The 17,555-nt window shown below is 35.3% G+C and overlaps 1 protein-coding gene, 1 non-coding gene and 1 pseudogene across 8 annotated transcripts in view; 2 read left to right on the top strand and 1 right to left on the bottom strand.

Annotated features, from left to right (window-relative positions):
• The window catches only part of ACACA (acetyl-CoA carboxylase alpha), a 244,968-nt gene that overhangs the window by 43,095 nt on the left and 184,318 nt on the right, over positions 1 to 17,555 (top strand). For 5 of the 7 annotated variants that reach the window (XM_025041628.1, XM_025041629.1, XM_025041627.1 and 2 more), the window contains 2 exons: positions 6,798 to 6,844; positions 9,732 to 9,984. In XM_025041628.1, coding sequence (XP_024897396.1) covers positions 6,798 to 6,844; positions 9,732 to 9,984 — 300 coding nt within the window. The remainder of the gene's footprint in view (positions 1 to 6,797; positions 6,845 to 9,731; positions 9,985 to 17,555) is intronic. The other 2 variants (XM_025041631.1, XM_015599172.2) reach the window with 1 other exon arrangement.
• Positions 10,379 to 10,497, bottom strand: LOC112473443. Its single transcript, XR_003044009.1, has one exon. It is a non-coding gene; the product is annotated as a 5S ribosomal RNA (ribosomal RNA).
• On the top strand, positions 16,737 to 16,855 carry LOC112473275 (annotated as a pseudogene).

Raw genomic sequence — 17,555 nt, 5'->3', positions numbered from 1 at the left:
GGCCTCTTAATGTATCTAGGGAGTAATATTTGAAGTAAACCTATGGTTCATGTTTTGTAACTCAAATGTTCATTAGAATTCCTATGAAACACAGCCTGCAAAAGCCTAGTCTTTACACAGCATTATGAGGTGTTGGGGGTGGTAGATCTAAAACACTTGGAAGAGATAATAACTTTTCCAACTTCATTGAGGAGATAACAGAGTCAATTACACATATTAATAAATAAGTGAATGACATGCTAGTTGTCCACTTAAATGCTCAGGCAGATATGAGATAAGGAGTCAGAATGGCATAGAATTAATTAGGTAAAGCTTTTTATTAAACTTATTTAAAATCTTCAGTTGCTAGTACATAAGTAATACATCCACATAGTTCAAAATTTTAAATGTACAAAAGCATATACAGTGTTATTCTCTGCCCTAACTTTGTCTTGCAGCCATCTAGTTTCCTTCACCAGAGGCAGGCAATATTATTAATTTCTTATTATAATTTCTTGATAGTAATGATAGTAATCTAAATTTAAAGTTATTGATTTCTTAATTATTATCAGATTATATTCATATTCAAACAAATGCTCATATATTCTCCTTCTGCCAATTTTTTATACATATTATACATACTTTACACACTATTCTTTATCTTTGGTTTCTTCGTTATGAAATGAACTTTTTACTTTTTTATTTTCATCAAAGTTATGCATGCACATAGTTTAAAAAGTCCTTTTGTTCCACAAAGTTTGTTACAATAAAACAGCAGTCCCTAGCCCCTTCATACTTTCATTTATTGTAGTTGATATATTTGTTATTATACCCTTTTGTCTGTAAATAACATACTCATTTTCCTACATCTTGATTTTTCATTGTGAAGCATTACCTATTGATGTCCTACTGTGGAAGATGAGGATTTGGTTCTTTCCTTACCCTCACTGTTCACCTTTGCCTTTTCCACCCATGCAACCAACTACAGTAATCAAAACAGTGTGGTACTGGAATAAAGACATATATAGACCAATGAAATAGAATAGAAAACCCAGAAATAAACCCTTGTATATATAATCAAATGATATTTGACAAGAGTACTAAGACCATTTAAAGACAGCCTTTTCAATAAATGTGCTTAGAAAACTGGATCTCCACCTGCAAACATATGAATATACAAAAATGTATACCATTATGTCTTTAAATATTCTCTCTGCTCCTTCTTTCTCTAACTCCTGAGAGTCTCACGCTGCATATATTGGTATGTGTGATGGTGTCTCACAGATTCCTTAATCTCTGTTCACTTTCCTTCAATCTTATTTTCTTTCTGTTTCTCTGACTTGATAATTTCCATGTCCTGTCTTAACATTCCTTAATTCTTTCTTCTGCTTGCTCACATCTGCCTTTGAATCCGCTATTGAATTTTTCATTTCAGTTATTATACTTTTCAGCTCCAGAATTTCTTTTTGGTTTCTTTTTATGTTTTCTATTTCTTTAATGATATTTTCATTTTGTTCTGATATTCTTTTCTTGACTTTCTCCACTTCTTTCTTTAGTTCTTTGACTATCTTTTAGACAGTTGTTTTAACATCTTTGTCTAGTATATGTGCCATCATATTTTTTAGGAACAATTTTTTCCTTTGAATAGGCCATACTTTCCTGTTTCTTTGTATGCCTTGTGATATTTTGTTGAAATCTGGACATTTGAATCTAATAATGTAACTGTAGAAATCAGATTCTCTTCCTTTCCAGAGTTTGATATTTTTTCTTGTTCTTTTGGTTTTTTGACTGTTTTAGGCTGTCTCTTATTTAGGGTTAACCTGAGGTATAAAGTTAAGGTCATAGGTCTTTTCTGAGTCTTTCTCTGGGCATACTCAGTCACTTTCTAATTTTTCCCTGTATATGCAGTTTTTTAATGTACTAGTGTTTTGTGTCTGGCTCTCAAAAGGGGAAAAAGAGGAAAATGAAGGGGATAAAAGGGCACTGGTCCTGTAAGTTCCCTAGAAGTCACTTCAGTTGAAGGGGGAGGGACTTGCAACACTGGGAAAGGTGCAACAGTAAAGGCTGCTTGCCTCTTGGTCTGTACCTCTTTGATCAGAAGCAGCAGTTAGAGCACAGATCCCCAGTATTTGGAGGACAGGGTTGTTTTTGCTCACTCTGGCTTCCGCAGTCTGTATACAGGAGCTCCAGGAGCATGTGCACAATTGTCTGCCATGTGGCTGGGGTTGGGGGATGGATAGCTGCTACTGTGCTAAGAAATGGTATTGACTCTAATAAATTAAAATTAATCTTCAAAGTCTTCCCCTGAAGATGCAAGCCTTTCAGAGGTCCAAAATAGTTACACGAGGCAGATTCTTCCAGTGTAATTGTTGTCTAGGTGGGGAGACAGATTCCTAGTACTTCCAACTCCATTATCTTCCCTGAATCCTCTCCTGTAAAGTTTTTAAGACCACAAGAATATCTTGTTTTTGCATAACCTTTTATCCCACAGTTTTAACATAAATTCGTGATCCTTGCCTATATTAATTATTGCATTGGTGTTTGTAAAATAAAATCTACTTTCTAATTTATTCTGGGAGGTAATTATTTTGAGGTCTTGCTGTCTGAAAATATTTTTATCCTATTCTCACAGTTGATCAATAATTGATTGGGTCTAGAATTTTAGACTAGAAATAATTTTCCTTCAGAATTTCGAAGGCGTTCTTTCATTACTTTCAAGCTTCCTGTGTTATTGCTCGTAAGTCTGAAGGGCATTCTGATTCTTGATCCTTTGTACATGATCTTTTTTTTTCCCCTCTCTGGAAGCTCGTGGATCTTTTTTCTTTGTCTTCAGTTTTTGAAATTTCAGTGATGCCGCTTGGTGTTTGTCAGTTTTTATTCATTGTAGTATGTTCTTGGTGGGCCTTCTTAATCTGATAATCATGCCTGTTAGTCTTGGGAAGTTTATTGAATTATTACATTAATTGTATCTTACCCTCTATTCCTGTTCTCACTTTCGGGAGCTCCTATTATTCATATATTGTACCTTCTAAACAGGTTCTCTAATATTACTATCTTTTCTCTCCTATTGTTCATCTCTTTGTCTTATTATTTATGAAAGATTTTTCTCAACTTTATCATCTAACTCTTGTAGTGTGTGTTTTAATTGCTGTGATCATATTTTTAACTTCTAACAACTCTTTCTTGTTCTTTAAATGTTTCTCTTAAAATATACTGTTGTGTTTCATGTATGTAATCTCTTCTTTTAGCTCTCAGGATGATAGTTCTTTAAAATTAAAACTTTTTTACTGTCTGAACATTTTGGAGATTCTGTGATTTAAACTGTATTAATTCTAAGTTTACCACAGATGGCTTATGATTCATTTTTCTTGGGCTTGCATAGTCATTTATCACTCTTCCACCTGCTTTCCAAGAAAATTATCTTACTGTTTTCTTCCCTGACTTTTTTTGGTGGGTTTTTTGTGTGTGTGTGTGTGGGTTATGCTTTAAAAAAATTTTTTTTTAACTTTTATTTTAATGGGATTTCAGGCAGGAGCAAAAGTGGATAACCATCTTTATCCTTAAGTTTGGCAAACTGCCTTTAATGAATCCTTGAAAGATACAGAAGCTTGCACCAGCTTCATCCTTGAAAAATATTCTTATCTCCGGACTGAGATATGAAGAATAGGACAGACAATTATACCTTGTTATTCTCTTTGACAACTATACCCTAAAGAAATATACTCCTATTTTACAAAAAAAATTAAAGTCTCCAGTTGACTCTTGAAGGAAATGACCTCAAACTGCAGCTATTCAGATCTAGTATTTGTCATAAATCATCATATTCTACCTTCTGGGTCTTTATTCAATGGCTCCTATGTGGAATGCTCCTTCCTCTCCCTCCTTGCTTATCTCCTCGGTACTTCATTGCTAATATCATCTCACAAGTTTTCCTTGATCCCTGTCCTCGCCATTACCACCTCTAAATTTAGATAAAGTACCCTCGTGTTTCCATACCTAGCAATTATACTACTGTAATTGTTTATTTAGGTGTCTTTAGCCACTTGGCCAGGGACCAACTCTTATTTATCTTTAAATATACATCATTCATCTCTCTATTTGGAACACAAGTTCTCATTATCTTAAAATTTAAAACTTGCAAAAAAATAAAAAACGCAGCTTAAAAAAAAACTATAACTCTCTTGTGGATACTGAATTAATACCGGAATCCATTTAAAGTTCATTAATATAATGACAAAAATGAAAAAAGGCAAATTTAGTGATTCTTTTTGAAAATATTTAAATGAGGCTGCTATGGCTTAAAAGGGAAGGATGTGTTGTATTAGCTTGGATACTTATATCAGTGGCTATAAAAACTAATTACTGACTTTTATTAGAACTTGGAAAATAGTGTCATTTAAGTTCAAGGAGAATGTGTTAACTACACTTAGTAAAACTGTTCTATTTTATTTAGAAAAATATCTGAACAAAATGCATGTTGACTCTTGTATAAGTGCATTAGCTATAATCAGCTTTACCCCATTTTCAGGAACATAGGATACAGTTTGGGAGCTTTCTGCAAATATTTTCAGAAGTGTCCAAATAAAAGTTCAAGAACACATATAATTTTTAAAATAAAAGAAAATTTGACATTGCCAAAAATTCGATATAATGAAGAAAATTTTTATTTGGATAAGCAGAATATCCTACAGCTGTATCTGGGGAAAGGCCTGGTTTAGGGAGTAGTAAGACAGCAGCTATATAAGCCCTCCCCAGAGGGTCAACTCCATGAGAGAGGTCTTACCTAATTCATGGCAAGGCCTCAGAGACCCCAAACTCGTAAGCAAACAAAATTTTGTGTGAAGGTGAATTTTTGTTAGGAAAAGGTCCATAGCTTTGATCAGATTTCTGATAGTGTCGACCTAGGAAAGTTGTGAGAACCATTAGTTTAGGCACTTAACTCACTGTGCTTGCTCTGTGGTAGGGCATAAAGTAGAGGGGGCAGGAGAACGAGGATTAATTGTGGCTTTAAGACTTTTGACACAACTCAATAAGATGTTGACATCATAGAGTATATATCGCTGATAAAAAAATTTACCAAACAATATTTATTCTTATAAAGTATGGTACACTCTTAACATTTTCTATTTTATTTCATTTTTAAAATGTTGATCAGGACCCACTAAATTGATTTCTTACTATTCTGCTTGGTGGTAACCCATAGTTTGAAAAACTGTGGTCTGGTGCATCATAGTTTACAAAATCTTTTCATATACTCTCGGTCCTCACAGCAGTCCCACGAGGTACATATGATCTTTTTATCTTTACAGATCAAGAGGCACAGAGACTCGTTCAATACTTCATATAGTCAGAGTTTGCTCTTGGGTCTGAGGCTTTGACTCTAGCTCTGCTGCACCTTAAGTTACATCTGATCCGAACTACAGTTGACCCTTGAACAGTGTGGAGTTTGCGGTGACAACCGCCCACCCCTCCCACTGCCCCCCCGCTGCAGTCAGAAATCCACATATAACTTTTGATTTCCCAAAAACTCAACTAATAGCCTACTGTTGACTAGAAGCCTTACTGATGACATAAACAGTCAATTAACACATAAGACTTAAGTTACATCTGATCCGAACTACAGTTGACCCTTGAACAGTGTGGAGTTTGCGGTGACAACCGCCCACCCCTCCCACTGCCCCCCCGCTGCAGTCAGAAATCCACATATAACTTTTGATTTCCCAAAAACTCAACTAATAGCCTACTGTTGACTAGAAGCCTTACTGATGACATAAACAGTCAATTAACACATATTTTGTATATTTTATATACTATATTCTTACAACAGAGAAAAGAAAATGTTATTAAGAAAATGATAAAGAAGAGAAAATACACTTAGAGTACTCATTGAAAAACATCCATGTATAGGTGGACCCGAGCAGTTCAGACCCATGTCGATTAAGAGTCAACTGTACTTTCTTTTTTCTTCCTTTTCTCACCTTCTTCCCTACTATAGTTGTAGGGAATAATATTAGCTCGACTACATAATTGGGTAAATCCTAATTCCCCAGTTAACATACCTGCAGTGTCCTCAGTCTTGTCGCTTTTCATTCAGGGTCCTCTCTTAGAAGTTCTGGATTTCCCTCTCTGTGTAATAGAGGTTCTTCCTGTTTTCTTCCACACTCTTGACCTGCGTCTAAGAACCTGTGAATTTAATATTCAGATGTCTGGGTCTCCAGCAGAGATTCTGATTTAGTAGATCTGGGATGGAATTTAGACATACTATATGTTTTTAAAAAGCTCCACAGGTGATTGTTATATAGAGTCAAAGTTTAGAATTTATACCCTGGATACATTTAAATTGTTGGGCCTAGAAGGAATCCCAGGGGACTTAATATAATGGGAGATTTGTCCTCTCCCTGGCTTTGTGGGTGAGTATAACCATTTGGAAGCATAATCAGAGCCTGACTGAGTTGTAGAGAATCTAGTGGTTCTCTTTTCTCCACTGCCTTCTTTTTGATGAATATTGGAAATCAGGGTCGGAATGTGTTCATCTAAGTATGCAATTAGAAAAGACACATTGTGATATAGTAAGCTTGGATTAATGTTTAATACTTTTCATGAATAATAAAGTCTTGAATATATAATACTTTTGATTTATAGATTTGAACAAATAATAGTTAACTGAACTTTATGCTTCAAGTTAAATAATAGATTTGACTAGAAAAATGATACTTTATGAGTATTATTAGTTTTTCTAGTATGCTGAACAAAATAGTTATTGATAAAAGTTGAATTTCTTTAATAAAAACACTTCAAATCTCTCTCTCTCTTTCTAGTTCTTTTTGGAAGTGGATATCTGCTCAGACAGTAAGAATTACAAGAGGTCAGTTACAAATAATGCTCCTTCATGTTTTCAGTGTGATAAAAATTTTATATTCACGTGCTAAAATAATAAACTGTAGGCTTTTATTAAAAGTGCCTTTCGCAAAAGAATATAGGCAGATTTAGGGAGAATAACGTGAGTGAACAAGTGTTACAGTGGTAGTATTCCAGCACCTTTTCTCTAACTCAGGACTAGAATCAATGAAAGTAGGACAAGCTGCGGAGTAGCTTCTAGAGTGTCTGGACAGCTTCTCAGTGATTTTCCATATGTGACCTCTCTTCTAGTGGTTTGTAGGCTTGTTCCTGGGATACCATTCAGTAGAGTTGCTGGTTGGTGGTCAGGCTCTTTAGCTGTTGACACTGAGCTGCTTCCAATATTTGCAGTCCTCTAGGGAAGGCTGCCTTCCTGTTCTTAGCTAGGAAAGAAAAATTTGAAATTGACCTTTTGGAGCCCTTTCTTTATTAGTTAATCCTTTCTTTTCCTTCTCCCATAGAATCCAAGAAATGCTTCTTTCTCATGAATTTTACTTTTTAGTGTAGTCACCTGATTTCAGTCAGACTATAATCTGGACTCTGCCCCGGAGTGCCTTACTTATTTCTCCTGTGAAGAAGGCAGTCATTATTTTCTGTTAGTTGAAATGGAATTTTTTTTGATCTGCTATTATTTTTAAACTTGATTATTCACTGCTCTAAAATGTGAAAGAAGCAGCTTTTTTGCTGCCGTACTTTTTGGTATCAGAATGGTCAGTCTACTAGAACTCCCTCCTTCCCTTCCTTTGCTTCCTCCTCTTCTTTTTTTTTCTTCTCTCTTTAGTTGATTTGGTTTTCTTTTAGAGTTCTGGGATGAACTTTATAAAGTTGAAGACAGTTGAAAAAAATTTTTAAGAAACTTAATATTCCAAGGAAGAAGTCTATAGCAAATTTAGATGTCAAGTTTTTTTTCTATTGCACGGTACTCTTATATTTGGTTCTAGTTTTAAAAATAAAAATTAGCTTAAGTAATAATGTCCAAGTCACTTTTAGGAAATGTCTGTAGGTATTTTTTAGCATTCCTGGCAATTTGTTATTACTGTTTTATTCTTCTAGCACAGTGTTTCTCAAACTTTAGGACTTGATAAAATATAGATTATTGGGCTCCAACCTGTAGGTTCTGATACACTTAGTTTGTTTGTCGTAGGGCCCCAAAATTTGTACTTTTAACAAATTCCCAGGTGATACTGCTCCTGGTCTGGGAACCACCCTTTGAGAACCACTATTCTAGCTTTACAAATATTGTTTTGTTTTTATAAATGAATAAGCTCTGCTTCACAAATTACACAAAAATAATGGTGCATGTATAATTTTAAGATGTTTAGTAGTGATTCCTAATCATTTTTAAATCTTAATATTTTGTTGTTATGTCATAGAACACTGCTCTCTACCTACTTTCATACCTCAAAGTGGTTTCCAGCATGTAAAATTAATTAATAATAAATCTCTTATTATCTATTGATATACTGTCTCAGAGCACCTCAGGATCAGAATTGGGAATCATTACTTTCTGAATTAAAATTATTGGTTAGGCTACAAGCTATTTAATACTAAGTTGATGTGTAGTTTTGAAGTTTTTTAAAAAGGATTTTTGGAATAACAGAATAAATATTGTTTCATTTACTTTTGGTTTTTACTGTTGTGGGCTTTGAACTATTTTGGTCATTGTTAATTAGTTTGCTAGTGATTGACAATATCTGATCCTGACTAGGATTAGGTACCTCCATTATTTGAATTTTAGATTTTAATTTGATAGTAGTTTCACTTTCTCCCTATCTGTGAGCATGTTAGAGCCAAAAGTAGACATTTTGGGGTGACTTTTTGACAGATGTAATTTAAGAAAAACTCATGGGATAAGTAAAGATTTTTTTTTAATTAAAAAATACCCATCTGGAGTTTGCTTTTTTTTATTTTAAGAAGGAAATGGGAAGCAGATCACAAAAATGGGCTTCTTGTCCTTCAATAGAGGATCGTATCTCAAAGTCTAAATTGGTTGCTTGGGCTTGGACTCTATGGGACCCTGCTAACTCTGGAAGCCTTTGACATGTAAAATTGGCAAAGCCTTGGGGAAAATACTGTCACCAAATCATCTTTGAAGTAGCTTTGATAATGAGACTTTTAAAATATTTTATTTGCTTAAAAATAAAGTTGAGAGTGAATTCATAATTTGTAATTTATGAGAGCCTTTGGCATATGTTCGACATCTTCATTTTGATCTACCCTTTGATGTGATGTATCATTTGATTTTTTTTCCCCCGTGGAGTTTGCTTTGAAGTACACTGTGTGTGTGTACGTGTATATACTCATACATATATAGTATATCCATTATGTAGTATGTGTGTGTGTGTGTATATATGTATATAAACATTTTATATTTTTATATAAAAATGCACTTAATAAAATCAAAGCCTCTCACAATATAGTGTTTGGAACTAGATGATAGTTACATAGTTTACTCTGAACACCAAGTTTCAGATGAACACCTCTCTTCCCAAACCCTTACCCTGTGTTCCTTCCAATACTAACAACCAAGGTTATAATATAAAAACAAGCAGCTTTCACATACTGGAAAGATTTCTCCATTGATCATAATTATCTCTTGGATGTCGCCAAATTGATAGAGTCTTTTGAGAGATTTCTTTGAGGAAAGTGGTTTTAATTTTTTAGGCAGAATTACCACGATCATGATTTTCCTCCCTTGTAGAAAACAAAGGCCTGATACAGAAGAGCCAAGGAAACTAGTTCTCAAACTCTGCCTTGCTTCCAAGTACAAGCTGTGGCATATTAGGTATAACCTGTGGCTATTCTAGATGTGAGTTATTATCCATAACCTGTGTTTCTCTTCATTTTCTGCCTAGCTCTGAGAGCTCATTTTGAAGGAATAATGGATGAACCATCCCCCTTGGCCAAAACTCTAGAGCTGAACCAGCACTCCAGATTCATTATTGGTTCTGTGTCTGAAGATAACTCAGAAGATGAGATCAGCAACCTGGTGAAGCTAGACCTACTGGAGGAAAAGGAGGGCTCTCTGTCACCAGCTTCTGTCAGCTCAGATGCACTCTCTGATTTAGGGATCTCTAGCCTACAGGATGGCTTGGCCTTACATGTGAGGTAAGAAAGAGAAGTTTATAGTGTTTTACTTATTTGATCTGCCCTACTGGTTTCAGTTATTTTGTTCTGAAAAGAGCAAGAATAATTTTACCCAAGATTGCTTCACCTTTTTTTATGTCACTGGTCTTAAAGTTTTGATGAGTATGTGGAAAATGATGTATTTTGTCTGGAGTATAGGTTTTGAAAGTGCCTTTTCCTAAATTTTTCTCTCAACTTTTTCTGATTCTTTCTACATACTAGGTCTTTTGCTGAGACCTAGAGAGTAAGAGGTTGAAGAATTTTAGTCTTCGTACTACTTCAACTACCATTGTTGTAACTATCTTGGTGATTGATAGGACTTTCGCAGGGGTGGGCAAATTTATGGTAATTTTTCTTTTTCTTTTTCTTTTTTTTACGCCTACAGCACCTGGTCTTCCTAGGTGGTCTCCCATCCAAGTACTAACCAGGCCCGACCCTGCTTAGCTTCCGAGATCAGACAGGATCGGGCTTGTTCAGGGTGGCATGGCTGTAGACTGGTAATCTTTCTTTGAACTGCTTCATCATGTCAAGAAGTTATATTCTATTTTTGGAAGGGCCAGCCCACAATAAAGAGCTCTGGTAGGAACAAAGGGTTGTCACAGAGCTCTCTGTTTTCTCTAGAACCACAGTTCTTTATATGTAATTGAGAATGTCAGTAAAAGTAACACTGGATTATTCTATTTGTTGATGTTTGATTATACAACCAGTGTGTGATATACTAATCTTTGGTCATTTGCTTTGCATTTTTGGGGTTAAAGGTTCTGGATTAGTGGTTCTTGGTTTTCACTGTACATCAGAATCATTTGGGGAGCCTGAAGAAATTAGCCCCATCACCATAGATTCTGATTCATTTGATATTAGCTTGGCTTGGAGCTTTTTTTAAAGCTATACAGATGATTCTAATATATTGCTAAGGTTAAGATTATAGGTCTAGCCTAGATGAACATAAGTTTGGGTGGCTATTGCTGCTGTTATTATCTTGGTGCTTCTGTTATTAATGGATCATAAAATAATTCAGCTCCTTTTTATATACTTAATATACAGACTGTAGTAAAATCCCATAGTGGAGCTGGCTGAATGTGACTGCCCTATCTTATAGTTATCCCTGGGACTTTGGGGTCCCTGCTTCTGAAAGATGAGGCAGAGAGTGTCAGTGGTCACCCCCATTTAACTGTTTAGAGGTTGAAAGAAAAGAGTTAAGCAAATTAATTATATTTTACTTAACAGATTCCTAGAACTGCAATGAACCAGAGAGATAATTTAGCCTATTTCCTTTTATTTAGATAGATGAGAAAACTGAAGCCTAAAGAGGGGAAATAACTTGCCTAAAGATGAATAGCCTGAAAACTGAATTTCAAAGTCGATTGCCCTGATCCCATTTCAATAACTTTTCTACTCTACTTCCCTGACCATACAGATGTCTTAATTATATATAGACAAAATTAGTTTTAAGGAGTCAGTGAAAAAGTATTTTAGCCATGTGCCACGTAACGATGGGCTACAGATTAAGATTATAATTGAGCTGAAAAATTCTTATCGCCTAGTGACGTAATGCATTACACAAATACCATGGTGTTACATTTGCCTACAGTATCAGTACAATAACATGCTATACAGGTTTGTAGCCTAGGAGTTGTAAGGGCACAACTTGTCACCCTAAAATATGTCTATTTAGCATAAGGATTATTTTAGAGTAGTTAACTTTAAGAAACAACAGACATGAGACTTCCAAAAACTAAGTAGTTACCCTTTGTAAAAGACATTTATGTTTGTAAGAATGTCTTTCTCCCTGTATGGAAAGAGAGGGAGGACCTCATCTCTAGAAATTCAGACTTAAATCTGTATAACAACCTTACCCTTGTTTACTGTTCTTTTTCTGATAACCTCTTATGACTGACACCCCCCAACATCTTCTGTCTTCACATGAAGATGGTATTTAAGGTGGTGGATTCAGCCATTTTGTTGGTGAGTTACTTGGTTTTCTTAGGTGTCCTCCATGTATACAGAAAGAATACATGTTATTAAACTTTTTTTGTTTTTCTGCTGTTATTCTGTCTTTTATTACAGGGATATCTCAGTCAAGAGCCCAGAAGGATAGAGGGAAAATTATTTTTCTTCTCCTACAGAGTAATAGGCTGTATCCATATAGTCTAGATTTGTAGGAGGCTATACTAAGTTTGTGTAAGTGCACTCTATAATGTTTGCACAACAACAAAATTGCCTAAAGTCGCATTTCTCAGAATGTATCTCTGTCCTTAAGTGCAGAGCATGACTAATCTAGTCTCTGGGCTATGAAGAGGAATAGAGGGCAGTATTTAGTGGCTGGTAAAAGAGGTCAGGTCTTTATTCTTATGTAAACATTTTTCTCCTTATAGTTCACTTAATGGTTGACCTGAAGGCTAATACCGGTGGTGGTATCTTCCCCCTTTAGATCATTTGTAAATGTGTGGGGACTATGACTGGTGGGACTACTTATATTTAGAGAACAAGAGGACCAGTTAGAGAGATCTAAACCTTCTCTAATGTACTAGATGATCCCACACCACCAAGAATTGTTCTCAAAATATCATAGTGCTCCTGCTGGGAAAGGCAGTTAAATCTAAATCCTTAAAGCCACATAGTGCCTTGAGAAATTTGTCTAATATGGCACTATGTGAAATAGAATGTTCATTTATTGGATTAGGAAATTGTGAGTTTGATAACAGTAAGAAATACCATTATAGCAAACTCAGCCAATGATGTTACAAAACAGTATGTAGTTGCCAGATCACTCCCAACGTTGATGGCTCTTATTGCTAGACTGTGTGGTCAGTGGCATGCATGCCTGAGAATTTGTTTGCATGCCCTGTAGTTGCAAATCTCATGTCCATAGCTTGTGGAGGAGCCATGGATTGAAGCGTGATCAACAGCTTGGAAAGGATACAATGCCAATTCCTACTCACTTCTCAGTGGCTAATGTTCCAAAATAGAACAGAGGTTCTTCATTGATTGATTTCTTAAGTCACTTGTAAATATGTTGTCCTTGGGGGTAATTTAAATTGAGTCAAATTTATTTGATATCGGAGAGAACTCTGTTCTGACATCTGCCACCAATTAGGTGTATGACCACACTAATTCATGGTACCTCTATGGACTCATTTTTCTCATCTATGAAAATGAGGATATTCATTCAGGTACTCCTCTTCACTCTTTGAATCCAAAGTTAAATAGAGACTAGTTGAGTTTAGGTTAGCTTCCTAAATGAATAGCCTAATCCTTCACAGGTCATAGATTAAAGGGGCAAGTACATTCCTAAGAGCTGTTAACTAGAGGTCATCTGAAACCAACTGAAGTGATTGCCATAGTATAGTGTTGCGAGCAAGGAAAGCAGCTACGGAAATAACACCCTTGAACTCATTTGTGTCTTTCCACAATGCCAGGTTTATTGAGTGGAACCTTCTCAGATAAACCAATCAGGTACCTATGCAGGTTAACACCCAACACAGAGAGAGAGGAGAAGTACAGAGTCTTACACAACAGAGTGAAGAGATGAAAGTCCTTGTTGTCTCCAAAGCAAGCTCTGTTGACTGGCGGCAATCCGTGCATTGGTCCCAAGCCAGGGGCTATGACAGGCAGAAGCTCAGAGTTTTCAGATCTTGCCACACCTGTCCACGATGCTCTCAGGTTGGCTTGAGCATCGTCTGTCTAAGGTGTTCAGCTTATATAGACCTTGTAAGGTAGGATCCTTATGTGTATTGGCTCCTATAGTGGGGGTTTATCCAGGTCAGCCGTGGCTGAGGGTTCTGTGGTTTTGGGCAGTTTGGTTACACCCTAAAGGCATACCCATTATGTGCCAGTTGACATGACTGTCATGGCTCCCATGGAATCCATTTTGTAAAGTCCCTAAAGTCCTCATTTCTTTATGCTCTGTACATATAGGATGAGAGTGAGCCTCTTAAGTTTAGGGCTTGGCTTTAGGTGCTAAATGAGAAATCTAGTGAGAATGATGGGTAGGCAGGAATAGAAAATAGACTTTTGCAGAGATGGAAATGACTTGCAGCACACATTTTCCATAGTGTACCAATAAAACACTGGATGAATCACTTTTGAAGCTTTATACCCAAACGTCTGGAAATAGCATCCTAAGAAAGTAGTTATAGCTTGATGGGAATATACATTGTATATTCCTCATAGTAGACAACTGCTTTTTAGATAAGATCGGCTCTAGGGGTTGATATATCAATCAGCTAGGTTGATATATTTCTGAATCTCACTATTAATATTTAATTGAACATTTGAGAAAATACTATTAAAGACTGAATGTGGGTATCTTAATTTTGATAACTAATGTATGATTTGATAGCATGTAATAGAGCTATCTAGTTACATGGATATTGACATTTTTTCTGATCCTTGTGGAATGCTACTTGAGGTCAAATTGTTCTTCATACTTACAATATGCTCTAAATCTAGATCACCCCACACTATCAGCCTTTATCAACAAAGATTATAATTAGTGTTGTCAACAAGTTTGCTGAATTACTAGTTAAAGTCCGGTTGGAAACAGGTTAGCTCCACAGTTGGATCTTTTACTTCTTAGGGTAGTGTGATTTCTTTAAATCTTTTTTATCCTATAATTCAAGGTATAGTATTTGAATGCCACCTCAAGTTTCTCTTAAAACTTTTTGAAATATATATCAAAGCGCCAACATTTTATGTTTAGCAAGCATGTTTGGTTAACAACTTCATTTGAAAACAATCTAATTGTTTTAAGACAAGTAGTTCCTACTCTGGAAGGAGAAAATGATTAAGTTCATTCAGATGGTGAGTTATATTCCTATCTCCTTTCTGGTCTAGGAAAAAAAGTACTTTTTGATATTATTTAAATCTAGTGATAGAAGTAAAATTAAATAATAGCTGCAAAAACTTTTGGAAAAGTAAAATATGCCATACTGGAATTATATGATATTATTTATTATGGAGAAGTTATTTCGTGAAGTAAAATTTTTTAAATTAATTAATTTATTTTTTATGGTGATATTGGTTAACGAAATCCAATAAGTTTCAGCTGTACATTTTAACAGTAAGACATATATATATTTACATTATGTGTTCACCTCCCATAGTTAGCTTTCTTTCTGTCACCACATATTTGACCCCTTTTACTCCATCTACCTCCCCTCTCCCCCATCTTCCCTCCCTCTGGTAACCACCAGTCTATTGTCCATGTCCATGGTCATTTGTCCTGGTCATTTGTTGCTTTTAGGTTTATATCCCACATATAAGTGATATGTGATTTTCAGCTTTTTCTGTCTAGCTTATTTCACTTAGCATGATTATCTCAAAGTCCATCCATGTTGTCGCAAATGGCAGTATTTCATCTCTTCTTATGACAGTAAAATTCCATTGTATATAGATACCACAGCTTCTTTATCCAATCAGCTATCGTAGGACACTTCGGTTGCTTCCATGTCCTGGCCACTGTGAATAATGCTGCTATGAACATCGGTGTGCAAATATCTTTTCGAATAGAAGTAATATTTTTTAACTGGTAAAACCTCTTTAAGCCTTTTGCATATCAGAACTTAAAACTTGGAAATTTAGATTTGAAAAGTTTTTGATTACAACAAACATATACTGTCAATATTGTAATTTGGATGTTGAGAATGTCGATATAAGAAACATCCAAAACTGTAGAGAATTTTTGAGTTTATTTCAACCCAAACTGACAATTGCTGGAAAGCAAGATCTAAAATGCTCAGATGAATGTTTCACAGTATCTTTTATGCATTTGAAATTAAGGAGGAAGCATGAGGAAAATTACATGAGGGTGGGAGAAGGCAAGTAGGGATTGGATTACAGAATTAAGAGTATGTTCTCTCTTGAGGGTGGTTACACTTATTTCAAAGGTTTGTTAACCTAGATGCATGGAAACAATGGACAGGGCTTGGTTAAGGCAAAAATAAACCTGTTACTAAAAAAGTTATATGCCTGGGGCATGACTACCCACCATGACCTGCCTAGGGAAGAATTTATGATCAGATCACCCTGACAAGTTACTTTCTATAGAACCCCTTTTTTTACCTCCACAAGAATAACTATTTCTGAGAGGGCAGGAAATTTCATTTTCCCTTCCTATTTTTTGGCTCATCTCTCTCAAGTTTTACCATGGGAAATAAATAATAAAATTGGCTCTGGTTTTGAGTTTGTTATGGCTTTTCTTATTGGTTGGCCTGTGAAAACGTTCTTATGCTTTGGCTTTCTTAGTGTTTCTCAGTTAGCTTCCCTGAGCTTTCTCCCTTCCCCCAACAGTTCTCCGAACTCTTTACTCTCAATGCTCCTTCCTTGATATTCTGAGGTTCCCAGTTGCCATGGTGCCTCAGAAGTGAGTAGACAGAGAAGGTCATTATGAGATCTGCAACTTGTTACTCTTGCTGAGGGTAATGGTTTCCTCTGTCTCCCACCCACTCCTTTCCATTCAGAAAACAGGAACTGTCTATGTCTGTATATGTATTATAGTCTCTAGAGTTTATTCTATGAACTTAGCCAATTGTAGAAATTAATTAGGAATGTTTTAAGAGGAACTCAGGACAGCTGCTTGACAATGCCTATTACTGTTATTCAGGTGTAATGCATACATTTTCCCCTTCTTTCTTCCTGTTAACATACATTTACAAGTGAAGCTTGCATTTACTACTGAAAAATTGTAAATTATTAGATGTATAGAAAAGTTGGAGATTCAAAAAGTATTAAGAGTCTATGGCCATGCCATCCTGAACACGTCCGATCTCGTCTGATCTTGGAAGCTAAGCAGGGTCGGGCCCAGTTAGTACTCGGATGGGAGACTATCTAGGAAGACCAGGCGCTATAGGCAGGGAAAAAAAAAAAAAAGTATAAAGAAAGAAAAACAATATGGAATACAATCATTCAGCAATAACAGCTGTAAATATTTGATATGTTTATTTTCAGTGTTTTTTACCCATTAAGGATAAATTTTACTAAAAAATATATGCATAGAGGGTATTGTAATGAATGTACAGCTGTTTCCCGCTTTTTTTCACGTAACATTTTCTCATGTCATTAAAAATCTTTTATAAACTTAATTTTTTATTTAGCTTTTTATTTTGAAATAATTTTAGATTTACAGAAGAGTTGTAAGGATAGCAGAAAGTTCCTGTATATCCTTCACTCAGCTTCCCCTACTATTAACATTTTCCATAATCATAGTACATTTATTTAAAGTTGTCAGATTTAACAAAAATATAGGAGACCCAATTAATTTTGAATTTCATTTAAACAATCAATGATTTTTTAGTATAAAAAATTAAATACTGCAAATACTGCATCAGACATACATATTATATAGAAAAATATTTGTCGTTTGCCTGAAGTTCAAATTTAAATGGGCATCCTGTAATTTACTTGGCAACTGTATATTTATTAAAACTAAGTAATTAACATTGGTACAGTACTTTTATGTAAACTACAGACTTTATTTGGTTTTCAGTTCTACCCCCACCCTTGCTAATAGAGATAACTGTATATTTCCAATTTCTCAAATTTTCGAGTGCTTT

The sequence above is a fragment of the Pteropus alecto genome, unplaced genomic scaffold (genome assembly GCF_000325575.1).
Source record: "Pteropus alecto unplaced genomic scaffold, ASM32557v1 scaffold98, whole genome shotgun sequence".
NCBI classification, from domain to species: domain Eukaryota; kingdom Metazoa; phylum Chordata; class Mammalia; order Chiroptera; family Pteropodidae; genus Pteropus; species Pteropus alecto.
The sequence above is the reverse complement of the archived record's forward strand: the minus strand, read 5'-3'. Positions and strand labels throughout refer to the sequence as shown.